The sequence below is a fragment of the Drosophila pseudoobscura genome, chromosome 4 (assembly GCF_009870125.1).
Source record: "Drosophila pseudoobscura strain MV-25-SWS-2005 chromosome 4, UCI_Dpse_MV25, whole genome shotgun sequence".
NCBI lineage: Eukaryota > Metazoa > Arthropoda > Insecta > Diptera > Drosophilidae > Drosophila > Drosophila pseudoobscura.
The window spans coordinates 18,025,571-18,038,240 of NC_046681.1; the positions used below are offsets into that span (position 1 = coordinate 18,025,571).

At 45.4% G+C, this 12,670-nt stretch overlaps 3 protein-coding genes across 5 annotated transcripts; 2 read left to right on the plus strand and 1 right to left on the minus strand.

The window, feature by feature from the left end:
• Nucleotides 1-4,322: 4,322 nt before the first annotated feature.
• On the minus strand, nt 4,323-5,594 carry RpL13 (ribosomal protein L13). Its single transcript, XM_001356285.4, has 4 exons — nt 5,467-5,594; nt 4,941-5,201; nt 4,570-4,875; nt 4,323-4,507 (listed from the first exon to the last, which is right to left on the minus strand). Exons 2-4 carry the CDS (start codon nt 5,181-5,183, stop codon nt 4,403-4,405), a joined length of 654 nt encoding a protein of 217 aa, XP_001356321.1. The 5' UTR covers nt 5,184-5,201; nt 5,467-5,594; the 3' UTR covers nt 4,323-4,402.
• A 142-nt stretch (nt 5,595-5,736) lies between these two features.
• Nucleotides 5,737-8,548, plus strand: Dref (DNA replication-related element factor). The gene is made up of 4 exons (XM_001356286.4): nt 5,737-7,024; nt 7,088-7,374; nt 7,436-7,838; nt 7,901-8,548. Exons 1-4 carry the CDS (start codon nt 5,896-5,898, stop codon nt 8,221-8,223), a joined length of 2,142 nt encoding a protein of 713 aa, XP_001356322.2. The 5' UTR covers nt 5,737-5,895; the 3' UTR covers nt 8,224-8,548.
• A 1,018-nt stretch (nt 8,549-9,566) lies between these two features.
• LOC4817345 (transmembrane protein 184C) lies at nt 9,567-12,367 on the plus strand. 3 transcript variants are annotated; one of them, XM_001356287.4, is made up of 6 exons: nt 9,567-9,866; nt 9,991-10,268; nt 10,347-10,553; nt 10,618-10,714; nt 10,774-11,104; nt 11,216-11,505. In XM_001356287.4, exons 1-6 carry the CDS (start codon nt 9,567-9,569, stop codon nt 11,503-11,505), a joined length of 1,503 nt encoding a protein of 500 aa, XP_001356323.4. The 3 variants fall into 3 exon arrangements, with proteins under 3 accessions (XP_001356323.4, XP_033235205.1, XP_033235204.1); XM_033379314.1 differs by having other exon boundaries at nt 11,219-11,505; XM_033379313.1 differs by having other exon boundaries at nt 10,774-12,367.
• Nucleotides 12,368-12,670: the final 303 nt, after the last annotated feature.

The following is a 12,670-nucleotide window of genomic DNA, read 5'->3' on the forward strand; positions in this document are numbered from 1 at the left end:
CATCCTGGCTGGGTGCGGGCAGGGGTAGTTCTGCACTTGCAGGCGTCAATAGACAAGTGCGAAAGTTCCGAGAATCGCGGTTTGGCGAGGTGAAAGTCAGTAATGGGAATGGAAGTTCCACTGAAAATAGGTTCATTAAATATTTCAAACTTCGAACTGTCGCCCTCCTCTCGAAGGACCATCGCCCACATGCCTGGATTTTCCAGCTGGATGAAATATTTCCGACTGACGCTAAAAACTCTAAAATTGCCCCCGGATCATGAGTTGATTGTTTGGCCTTCTTTTGGCTATCCATAAAAACGTCCACAACAGTGTCCAAAAAAAATGGTTCAAATGGAAACTAAATTGCAAACTCAATCGAAATCAATAGACCGCCTTGAACAAATCGATTTTCGGTTATTATCCGTCACACAGTCATTAAAATTTTTGACAGATTTTGACAATTTATTGACGCTGGCTGCCGCCGCACACGACAAATAGCAACAATCAGAAGTTTACAGAACGGAAAACCGATCCGGAGCCCAAAGTTTGACCTGTACAAATTGCAAAAAGTGGACAAATGTTCCTCCTCCCATCCTCCCATCTGCAGTTTTCGAGTGGCTGGCCCACCCTCTCAATCACCCATCCTCCCATCCTCGAACGGGCGCGCGATAATTTGATTAATTGAAAGTCAGCCGACGACCTTTTTTGTCGGCTCGGGCAAGGGGTTGCTTCATCCGAATGGGAAGGGAGGGAGGATGGGCTGTGGGGTGGTTGCTGTGGTTGGTGGCGTGAGTAAATGAGTAAATGATCTGGGGATCACTTCAAGTAGCTCTCTATTGTATTTACATTAGCAGGTTTAGGGCACAACCCACCACTCCTCCATATATCCATAGATCCATCTCCTATCTGACCGTTTTTTATGCACACTTTTTTCGGGGTAAAAATTTAAATATCGCATTACACACAGGCACTTGATTTTAGAGCGGTCTGTCCGACATTCAAAGCATTCAAATGTTTCACTTGTGATTACACTTGTGGTTGGGTTCGTCTGGTGCGGTGTGTGGTGTGTGGTGTCTGGATGGTGGATGGGTGGTGGTGCCCTGCTGCTCTGGAACATATACGAACATGTGTTTTTTAGTTAAAATTTTAAATCTGTTGTCTATTTTTGATTATGCGATAAACTGGGCTGCGGCTGGGCTGGGCTGTGGCCTGTGCCCTGTGTAGCTCTGTCCGGAATTTAATTTTCTGTACTTTTGGACAGTTGCGTAATTGCTTTGGGCTTCTGGATTGGCTCTTCCGCTGGCAGACAGCCGGGCGAAGGAGTTGGACAGGCCAGACCGTGCTGTTCGTAAACACTTGAACACATTTTAGGTTTGTTTTTCATGATATGATAGCGCCATGTGCATCTCGGCTGGGATAGGAGAAGGAAGATCAATGAAACTGAATGTGAATCCTTCTATAAACCAGCTTTGCACATCGCTGGTTCTTGGCAGAGGTTTTCGGATTTGCTGGCAACTGTATCTCAATAGAAAGTAGAGCGAACGAACGTTCAAATGTTTGTGCTGCTCTTCTGCTGTCGTATCGCGGATTTTGGCAAAGTGCGTATCCAGCCCGGTGCTGCTTCTCACACATAAAATATTTCAAAATCAATAATCAAACTCGCAATTTACTCTGCCCCTGCCCCTGCCCCGCGTTTAAGTGCTTGGGCTTGCAACGTTTTGGGGCGCGGCGCCCACCCCAAAGTGCATCGTTCTTGTGGTTGTTATTGTTTAACCTTACGCCTATTGTCCACATATTTGCCGCGAGCTGACGGGGTCAAAGGCGTCTCGAATGGGGCCCTCCCAGAGGCCGTTCAACTCCCCGAAGGAAGTGGAAGGAACACACAACCATTGTACTGACGAGTACGCACTTTCCTCCTGTCGCACCTCATTTGCATATTTTCCGCCAATTATGTTTTGCATATGCGAATATTTCCCGCCCATTGTGATTCTAATTCGATTTCGATATTCACGGCCATTTGTCCGCCTCTCGGGTTTGCAATTTGCCTTTTTTACGATTTGTTTTTCTAGCATCGGGCTCCTTCCATTGATCGCATAATCGACCCAAGTGCTTGGCCCTTCGATTAGCTATGAAATGGCAACAGCCTACGATCCATCTCATGGGTATGGGCTGAGGGTCCTTTCATTTGCATTGCCTGCGCTTTTTATGGCGTGCCAATTTTTGATAGATGATGCGTGAAAATATGGGAACACGGCCCTGTCCCTCTTCCTCTCCCCTTATTTGCATATTTGATTAATTTGTTTGGTTTTTTGGGTGGTTTTTTATGGAAAAATAATAAGCATTTTATTGTTTGCGCAATGGCTGTGGGGGGAGGAGTGAGGCATGCACATCCGATGGGAAGGTCATGGATTAGCTAGGGATAAAATTGATGGGGCTGCACTCGAAAGTGGATGAGGGCAGGGATGATGCCCGATGGATATAGTACACTTATAGCATAGTCTGCCAATCCAGTTTCAATTTAAGGCACTTCTATTTCTTAGAGTCCCCAGAAATCTGCAATTAAGCAAGAGTTAATCAGAATCAGTGAAAGTATTATCGAACATTTGCAGAGACAGCATCTTAATCTGAATATCTCTCAAATGCAAATCGGCATCACAGTTAGCGAAGGTTCCTTGTGCTCCTGCTCCGCTGTCTGCTTGTTTGCCTCGAAGGCAGGCGGTGGCGGCGGGCACTAATCCAATTGCCGTATGGATCATTAAGCACTGATTGCGTTTATGGTGCACATGTGTACTTCTACGTTGTGTGTGTGTGCATATGTACATCTGTATGTTTCGATCCAGAGCAAGGGCACTCGCAACTCACATGCAGATTAAGCCACTGCTGTTGCAGAGGATGCAGATGGGGTGGGCTGAGGAGCTGCGACCGAACATCAATTATGCGGATATTTCAGCGCTTTAGATTTAACAGAAAATCGATGTTACATTTAAGAAAAAAGGGAAAGGCCGCTAAAGGGGTCACAGAAATTAAATTTCAATCTTTCCACTAACTTTCTGCTAGCAACATTGTCATTGGCAGCCACCGCATTCACATCCGCATCCACATCCACATCCACATCCACATCCTTCATTCAAATGAACCGCACGGGAAAATCTGCATTTGATTTGTCGCCCGAGCGCACATGTTGCAAAAAAGTTTCGCCGGCAACTGTCACCAGGACGAAGGTGACACACAGCACACAAAAATAGAAAAACAATTGCCAATTACGGCAGAACTGTTCCCCGTTTCCTTGTTTACCGATTCAACCACTCCTCGATCCACCCCAGTAGCCACCAGCATGGCCCATAAACAAGAACGAAACAAAGCAGAAACGGAAACAGAAACAACAACCCAAAAAAAACCACAAAAAAAATCAAGGGGTGGCAGGAAAACTATGTGGAAAATCACTTTTGCGCTCATAAATTTCAATAATAAAAATTTGAATGCAGTTGACACTACACCGAGGCAAGCGACCCAGCCCTTGTCCTGCCCTGCATCCATAGAGAGAAGTAAACAAGGTTAAGTGAAATAAAAATCAGTGAAATGCATAAACAAGGCCCAAGGTGCGGGTTGGCTTGGGTCTCGGTGGCTCTCCAGCATCCTCATCGACGTTCGTGCCACCCGATAATTGAATTGGCTTGTCCGCAGTCTGCAATTGGGTTCAGAAGGTGCAACCCTTTTTCCTTCACTCGAGAAATTACACTTTTACATACATCTGTAGGGATGTGGATGTAGGATGAATATGCTCACATTGCTGTTTGGACCTCGCATGTGGCCATGTTTGGCTATGATTTAAGTCCTTTGCTGGCATATGGAAAATAACTGAGGGTTGCGCCATCAATTAACCCAAGCCGATTAAGTCTTGAATGCTGTGATCATGAGGTCAAACCTCTAGATATCATATTTGTAGTGCTCTGGATGGGCTGCACTTGCACAAAAGCAATCAATCACCAAAGCGGCACAGCGTTTCTTAACGATAAAACAGTTGCGATATAAGTTGTTCATTAAAGAGCTGATCTCAAATTGCTGCGATCCAAGGATTCAACACGAGAGGTACAACCTCCACATTGTTATATAGCCGCTAATAATAGATGCAGCAGAATTTGTTAAAGTCTAAACTACACAAAGCTATTAGGTCTCCCGTAAAGTGATTCAATACATATATGTACCTACAGAAACAGAAATTCAAAGTTTATCATGAAATTTGAATAGCGCGGCAGACCATCGATTGCCACCATTCGCCTTGGGAATATCGATATCTTTTCTCTAGTATTGACACATGAATGATTGAATGGATAGGTAAATTCACGTTTAAGAAAAAACTAATTTTATTTAATTTATTCTGGTTGTTATTATAGACAGAACTCTCAGGGCCAGATGCAGCTTACTTCTTGGCCTTCTTGGGATCGCCCTTGGCTCCCTCCTCGCTCTCAGCTGCCTCCTTAGCGCGCTTAGCGCGGATGCCAACCAAACGAGCATCAGTACGAGCCTGAAAGATGTTTAAATTTGTAAAATATGCACTTCTGTTTGTCAAAAAGTCAAAAAACATACCTTGCGCAGAGTAGCGAAAGCCTTGAACTTCTTCTCATCCTTGGTAACTTCACGGAACTCAACCACGGGCTTTTCGGCCTTGATGGGCATAATGGGTCCCCTGAGCTGGGTGGCCAGCTTGCATTCCTCCACGGAAGATTCACCCTTTCGGATCTTCTTCTCGTTGATGGGGAACAGAATCAGCTTGCTTCTGTACTCCTTGAGGCGCTGGATGTTGCGCTGACGCGACTCCAGGGATTTGTTCTTGCGACGGAAGTCAACAGCAATGCCAATGGTCTTGGCGAATTTAGCGCTGACGCCAGCGCCCTGAGGATACGAGAAAATACAATTTGATGTGTATTTTAAAAATATATTTTTTGTGATAAGCTCACCTTCAGCTCCTCCAGGGTGAAGCCACGGCCGGTACGCAATTTTGTGTGGTAGCGGATGGTGGGGCAACGGACCACGGGGCGCAGAGCACCACTGGCTGGGCGGGGGAACACAGCCTTGGCCTTCTTGACGCGGTTCTCGTGTCTGCGGTGTTTACGTGCAGGCTGGTTGAACCAGGTCTTCACATGACGCTGCCACCACTTGTGGTAGTGCTGGTTTGGAATCATATTATTTCCCTTACCCATCTTGGCGGTTTAGATTGGCTGCAACATAGAAGTAAACATTAATTGAATGGATTTGTGAACGAACGCTGCGGCATAACCAAGCAGCGGCACTGCATTTCCTGGCCCACGTGGCTGGGCATATTTCATTTGTTTGAGGCACAATTTAGCACTCCTTGCTGTCATTTCCATGGAGCAAATAATGTCTAAATGGTATCTGCACATTTTACACAGTCAATTCCAATGTTTTAGGCCCACTTTAATGTCATTTTCTATTATTTCCATTGGCGAACAAAAATTCACGCACCTTTTCTTCCCAACAACGAATTAAAAAGGAAATCGCAACCAACTTCACGTCGCGGAATGAACGAAAATTTCCCTTCGAAAATTCCCAGCAGAGGCTTAAATTTCCCCAGCTATCGATTGGTGATGCAATCAGTGTTAACACTGTTTTAGCACTGTTTTCAATTAAATTCAGAGTTATTAATGTGTTAGTCGCATTAAAGTGGCATTGCAGCTGCAAATAGATTTTAAAAGAAACCAAAAATAATTCCCGCAAGTTTCGTGCATTTTAAGCATTTAAGTAAAGCATTTGCCGTAGCTGCCGTGTCGCGTGGCAACTCTGTACTGTACTTCTGATACAGATAAAAAACTATTGACTATCTATCTATAATCGAGAAATTGCGCGCTTCTCGCATTGGAAGTCATAATCAAAATAAATAAAACCGAAATCAAGATGAGTGACGAAGTCGCCGCGTCCCCCGCTGTAGTTAATGAGCTCAAATATGAAGATGTCTCGCAGCTCAACTTTTCCAAACTGTACTCGCCGAAAATGAAGAGCGTCTACTGGCGCTATTTTGGCTTTCCCTCCAACGACAACAACGAGGTAATCACCAAGCAGAACGTGGTGTGCATCAAGTGCCACAAAGTGCTGACCAACCACGGCAATACGACCAACTTGCGGGCCCACTTGCAGCATCGCCACAAGGATCTTTTCAGGGACCTCTGCCAGGAACACGACATCCAAGTGCCGCCGCGAAAAACGCCGCGCAACGTCGCCCATCCGCCGCTCTCGAAGAGGAACGTCTCCACACGACGCGTGAAGTTAGAGTTTATTAATAATCGCAATCACGACAATGCATCGGACGACGAAATGGACGAGGCCGCCGTAGCCACCGCCGCCATGCAGGCCGAGGAGGAATCATCGTCTCAGACCCTACTGTACGAAACTATGGTGCCGTTCACCTACGACGAATCTGATAATGTGGTCGAGGAGGAGGAGCGCACGGTTAGTTTGGAGCCAAAGTTTCAGCGAAGGGTAGGTAAAGTTGGGCGCCCTCCGGGTGCTCTGCACCACAGTCGGCCCATTAAGCACGAGGATGGCGGCTACTCATCGCCGAACATAGCCAACTTGGCAGAGGCCTTGACCGACATAGTCATAAAGGATTTGCGCAATGTGGAGACGCTCTACGATGTGGGTTTCAGCGATTTTGTACGGCAGGCCATGGGCAACGCTGCGTGCATGCCCGATCTGGAGAAGGTCGATTCTCTCCTGAGCGAGATGCATGCCTCCAAGTTTTTGGAGATCGGAGACATTACACGAGAGTTCAGTGCCGAGAAACCCTTTTCGCTGGCCTTTGAGCGTTGGATAAATGTGGAGCAGCGTCGTTTCCTTACCATCTACCACCACTATCTCGACGAGGAGACCCAGTCCGTTCGCAGCGCCTTGTATGCGACAGTCGAATACAATGATTACATCGTCTTTGACGATCTGCTTACCGACTTCTACTTGACCAACTGCACCCTTGTAATCGTCAATTACGACGACGAAGAAGACTTTCTGTACAGCTACTTGAAGGAAAAGAGTATGTCCGGAATGCGTATGCCGTAAAATTAGAGTTAACTTATGAATCCCAATCGTGTTGCAGATATTCCCGTTGTACTGTGCTATGTCTCGGTTATTGACAAATGTTTGCTTCGAGTGTTTGACATAGAGGAGGTGGCCACACTTCTGGAGCAGGTGAAGGACATCATCCAGCGGCATTCGGCCGAGATTAGCTCGAAGGTATCGGAGCTGCCCTCGTACAATGAGCATTTCCCTTGGACCCTGTATGAGATGTTGAAGTTCTTTACCGAATCCATTTCGTGGTCCGAAGACATGGATCAACTAGTGATGACGGCCAAAATCGTGACAGAGGCGCTCAGCGCGTTGGTGGTAGGCTCTCTCAACTTAATCGACAACTGAATATCTTTTTAAAAGCTTAACTCTTCTCTAGATTGCATTGGACACATTGCGGGGCGAGGATATTCCGCTATGCAGCATGCTGTCGCCCATAACATCAAAGATACTGATTAAGAAACTTGGCATTGTTGAGCAGGACGATTCCCTGATGATGAACATAAAGCGCACCATAGCTGGTGTGCTGCAGAGCTACGTTATATCGAACGACAATCTGACCAGCGCTGCACTGCTCGATCCCCGATTCCATCGGCTGACCACCATTGAGAACCTGGACAGGTGTGTCCGTATGCTGACCCAAAAATACAACAAAACGTTCGGCGGATCGAGCGGCGACCCAACAGAAGTGGCGGCTACTACCTCCGTGAACACTTCGCCAACGGTTACCATCAAGGCAGAACCAAGAAACAGCTCTGCTGGCAGTAATGCTAAGAAGTCGAGTAAGTATTGGAATAATGTGCATCTTTGGACCGTCAGTTCATAATTACGAACCCTTCTATAGAGCTGGAACTTTTGTTTGATGTTGCCGAGATTCCAAACCCACCCAAGCGGGATGCCGACTGCACTGTGGAAACTGATTTGAAACGTTACCGTAACGAGGTAATCGTTCAGTTGGACGAGTCCCCCATTGAGTGGTGGCTCAAAATGGGACATATTTATGCAACGCTGCGCGATCTCGCCACCTTATATCAGAGTGTGCCCGGCGTGGTGACCCTAAGCTTCAAGAAGCCTTTGCGAGAGCAGATTAATGATTTCAATAAGCGTTCCATGCTCACCGGAAACCAAATCGACGCGATATTGTTTTTGCATCATCACAACAATTAATTACACAGCGGGAATCGCTGGATAATGTAGCTTTTTTTTCGTAATCGTAATCGAAAGAAAATGAAGAATTCAGTGTTTCTTCTAAATGTAGAAATGAAGAAATTGAATAATTCTGTTTCTACTAGATGCATAACGAAATGCATTATTTTTAACTTTCCTTTTAAACCTAAATTTAATCTAATCTGTGTGTATATGACTACGATGGGCGCTGCCAATTGGAATTATAATTAAATTGAAAAATAATGAAAACAATGAAAAGCCGGACTTGGCCGTACGCTGGAGAATCAGGCATGTTGTGTGTACATTTTGAACACGCCCCAATATATGTATAATGTAATTTGTTTATTTTCTGGCCCAATATCATTTAATCTAAGTATTATTGTTTAATACAATTATAATATTACAATAAATTATAATAACCACAATATGAAAGTATGTATATGTATCCAGATGACCTAGCTTGTCTCGTGGGCTAGTTGTTCTGCAGAGTTCGGTTTGCATGTCGGCAAAGGCTTTACTAAATAATTGCATACACATTCCCATGCACCATACTAGGGTGGGACTTATTTCTAAATTTCCGCGGGAATTTAGTAAATGGGGAATTTTACATGAATTTCACACTTATCGCGTTTACGACACGGTTAAACGATTTACAACACTGTTTTCAAGTAAATAACCATTGACGTGACAACATTGCGGCTGTTTTTTTGTTGAACATTTTTGTTTAAACCTTGTTTTAGTCAAAATACAATAAATGGGAGTAACAGTAATAAATCAGTCAAGTAGAAAATAGGTTCATTAATTGGATACAATTATGTAGGCAGGGCTGAGAGATCCATCAAGTTAGTAATATTCGATGGAATATCATTAAGGAGGAATATGTATAGTAGCACTTGAATTCGTCACTATATTTACGGTATATTTTTAAAATGAGACGGTATATTTTGGTACATTTTTGTGGGTCGGACGGTATATTTTATCGATAAATCCGCGGTCACACTGATTTGCAGTGGAAAGGGAAATAAAAACTAACAAATAATAAATATTGTAGCTAAAGAAAGCGTTGAGGTTTTACATTGCAAGGAAGATATAGCTGAAAATGTGCCGCAGAAGCCATCAGTTGCGTGGGTGCAAAATCCGGGGAATATAAATTACCGAGAAAAACGGCAACGACGACGACAACCCAGCGAAAACAGTTACAGGGCGGCGGCGGCGGTGGCAACGGCAACAGCTTTGTTGCTTTGTTGTTTTGTCGTTTGACAACGAAAGCAAAAACTCGGCAAAACTTCGGCTGTGAAAAATCGCCGTCGAGAGCTCTTCTAGAGGGAAGTCCGGAAAGAAAGATGTGTCGCCTGGATATACGTCACTTCTGCGAGGATTGGCGCATCTGGATACGCCCGCTGCTGATTGTCACCTATGGTATATTCGCGATCATTGTGGTGCCCCTGCTCATCGTGAACTCTGTGAAGGACGGCTTCCAGCGCAACGATCAATTGATACTCATTGGCGGATTGTTTGTGCTATCGGCGGTGCCTGTGTCAATATGGCACATCATACAACACGTCATACATTTCACGAAGCCCATTCTGCAGAAGCACATCATACGTATACTGTGGATGGTGCCCATCTACGCTTTGAACGCGGTAAGTGGGTCAGACGAAAGCGAAACTGGCATCGAATCAGAAACTGAAACCACAAGTCGGCTTCTGCGTCGAAGCATTGAGCGCACCTGTATCTGAAATCTAATACTGTTTTTCTGTCTCACAGTGGATTGGTCTGTTCTTTCCGAAACATTCGATCTACGTGGACTCGTTGCGCGAGTGCTATGAGGCGTACGTAATCTACAACTTCATGGTTTACCTGCTTAACTACCTGAATCTCAACATGGACTTGGAGATAACCATGGTGTACAAGCCGCAGGTGAATCACTTTTTCCCCCTCTGCTGCATGCGTCCCTGGATTATGGGTCGCGAATTCATCCACAACTGCAAGCACGGCATTCTCCAGTACACCGTCGTGCGACCCATAACCACATTCATTTCTGTGTGAGTGCTAAAGAATCCTCGTGTCTTGCCTATTACACTTCCTGTAGTTCCGAATTTCTTGCCCCCTGTGTCGAGTAGCATCTGTGAGCTGTGCGGCGTCTACGGCGAGGGAGAGTTCGCTGGCAATGTGGCCTTTCCGTACATCATAGTCGTTAACAACATCTCCCAGTTCGTGGCCATGTACTGCCTGGTGCTCTTCTATCGTGCTAACAAGGAGGATTTAAAGCCCATGAAGCCCATTCCTAAGTTTCTGTGCATCAAGGCTGTGGTGTTCTTTTCCTTCTTGTAAGTGTTGATCTCTCTTGATCCTTCGAATTCAGCTTTATAATTCGGATCATCTCGATCACAGCCAAGGAGTGCTTCTCAATGTCCTGGTTTACTATGGCATTATCAAGGACATATTCGGCTCAGATGTGGGCGAGACCAATCTGGCATCCATGCTGCAAGTGAGTAGTCAGTGAGATGTTTGCGGATCAGTTTGAACCTGTGATTAACCTCTTGCCAGAACTTTCTCATTTGCATTGAGATGTTTATCGCTGCCGTAGCTCACATCTACAGCTTCCCGCACCATCCGTTCCACATTAACTCGCCGCAGTATTGGAATAATCCCAATCATAGCTGGTGTCGTGCTTTTCTCTCCATGATGGACATATCGGACATGCAAGAGGATGTCACTGAGCATTTGGGCGTGGTGGGCAGCACATTAAGCCGCCGTTTTCAGGGTCGCAGCACCTATCAGCCCCTGGCACGGGGTCCCCGACGCTCCAGCAGTGAATCCGAGTACTTAATCAGCAAGCGGCAGGATCAGCAGCTCTCCGGCAGTTCCACTCAATCAGGTAACATGTATGGGGCCACATCAAGTCGCTTGGTTGTGCCCGTCGATGTGGGGAAACTGAACATCCTTACCGATCCAAATCAAACTCACGCCCAATCTCAATATCCTTTAGCAGGCGCAGACGGGGCTGGTGATAATAGTAATAGCAACAACTACCAACAACAACAACTGCACTTGCCGGGTGCAAGGTCACAGCCGTCACCGCGTCAGCGTGAAACTCAGCATCTTCGAGAGCGGGAGCGCGAGCGGGAACGCGATGAGCAGCAGCAGCATTTCGTGGGGGCTGGTGGGAGCAGCTTTTTGCGCCTAGTACCAGTCGCTGGAGCTGCTTCATCGGCAGCCCCCATACCCGAGTCGAACGACGACTATGCACTTCTGCTGGGAGCGGGAGCGGGCAGGTGACACCGCTATCATTACCAGCACCAGCACCCGCATATCGACGATGCGTTCGAAGACGAAGATGGTGTAGATGTTAGTCAAAATTTGAACGCCTCTTCACTGAGCGCGTCGCTGTCCGATTCATTTGGCATGTCCAGCAGTTTGAAATTCAGCGCCACGTGCAGTAATCAATCCGAGTGGTCGAATTCAACAGGTGGGGATGAGGACGATGACGGAGACGATGACAACGACGACGGTGACGATATTGACGAACAGGAGGAACAGCATCCGGTTGTTGTTGTTGCCTCAACGACGCGGCGTCGCCGCGATCGAGAGTACATCACCTAGATCCTAGAAAACTGACTTATTGGACTTTAATTTTTCTTCAGTTATTCCCATTCTTATATTTATTACTTCCCAATATTCTGATTAAGTTGATTAGTCATTTGGTCATCGGTTTGGCAAATGCAAATATTAGTTTTAAAATACTCATTCGAAGCAACCTTTCTCGCAACCCCATCGGATGGGGTCTTTGAAATTGTGGCCTTAATTTGTAATTCGATAGTAACAAAGGATTTTTCATAGCAATCGTATGGTTTACACCGAGAAAGCATGCGACACACGTGCATACACCCTTTATTCCACAGATGAGGGTATTAGCTCTTAGCTGGCTGTAGTGTAAACCCCTGTAATCAACTCCTGGAACACCTAAATTATACATTTTTATACTTATATCCGCTAGGCCAAATAGTTTATTGAAACATGCCTGAACCGATTGTGAATTTTGTGACTGCCGCCGGTCAGAAAAGGGCGTACTTTATACATATTTAAATAGAAATTGTTATTGTAAATCTAATATACGTCTCAATAATAATATTGGAAAATATTTGCCACCGCCTTTTATGTTTGTATCATTTGCATTATTTTTATTTTACTGCACTTTACTGCATCCACATGATCGGATACGACTTTCTTGATTTTTAAATTGCGCTATCCTAAATTGTATTTTGATTAGTGTGAAGTTGTTGTTTATACACACATTCCTCCCCTCACCTCATTGTGGCAAGCTTACTGATTTCTGAATTGCATTCCCATTAGCTTCCATAAAACTGCTCTTCTACCGGCTTAGGCCTTCAGCCATGTCGACCTTGGGGTTTTTCAGAAGAAAGGCTTTTTATCTAAAGTTTCT

Coding starts and splice junctions, on each gene's coding strand:
- RpL13 (XM_001356285.4), bottom strand. CDS start 5,183: ATGGGTAAGGGAAATAATATGATTCCAAACCAGCACTACCACAAGTGG. Junction 4,876..4,940: donor TCACCCTGGAGGAGCTGAAG/GTGAGCTTATCA, acceptor TCGTATCCTCAG/GGCGCTGGCGTCAGCGCTAA. Junction 4,508..4,569: donor CTTTCGCTACTCTGCGCAAG/GTATGTTTTTTG, acceptor AACATCTTTCAG/GCTCGTACTGATGCTCGTTT.
- Dref (XM_001356286.4), top strand. CDS start 5,896: ATGAGTGACGAAGTCGCCGCGTCCCCCGCTGTAGTTAATGAGCTCAAA. Junction 7,025..7,087: donor CAGCTACTTGAAGGAAAAGA/GTATGTCCGGAA, acceptor ATCGTGTTGCAG/ATATTCCCGTTGTACTGTGC. Junction 7,375..7,435: donor AGGCGCTCAGCGCGTTGGTG/GTAGGCTCTCTC, acceptor ACTCTTCTCTAG/ATTGCATTGGACACATTGCG.
- LOC4817345 (XM_033379313.1), top strand. CDS start 9,567: ATGTGTCGCCTGGATATACGTCACTTCTGCGAGGATTGGCGCATCTGG. Junction 9,867..9,990: donor CCATCTACGCTTTGAACGCG/GTAAGTGGGTCA, acceptor TCTGTCTCACAG/TGGATTGGTCTGTTCTTTCC. Junction 10,715..10,773: donor ATCTGGCATCCATGCTGCAA/GTGAGTAGTCAG, acceptor ACCTCTTGCCAG/AACTTTCTCATTTGCATTGA.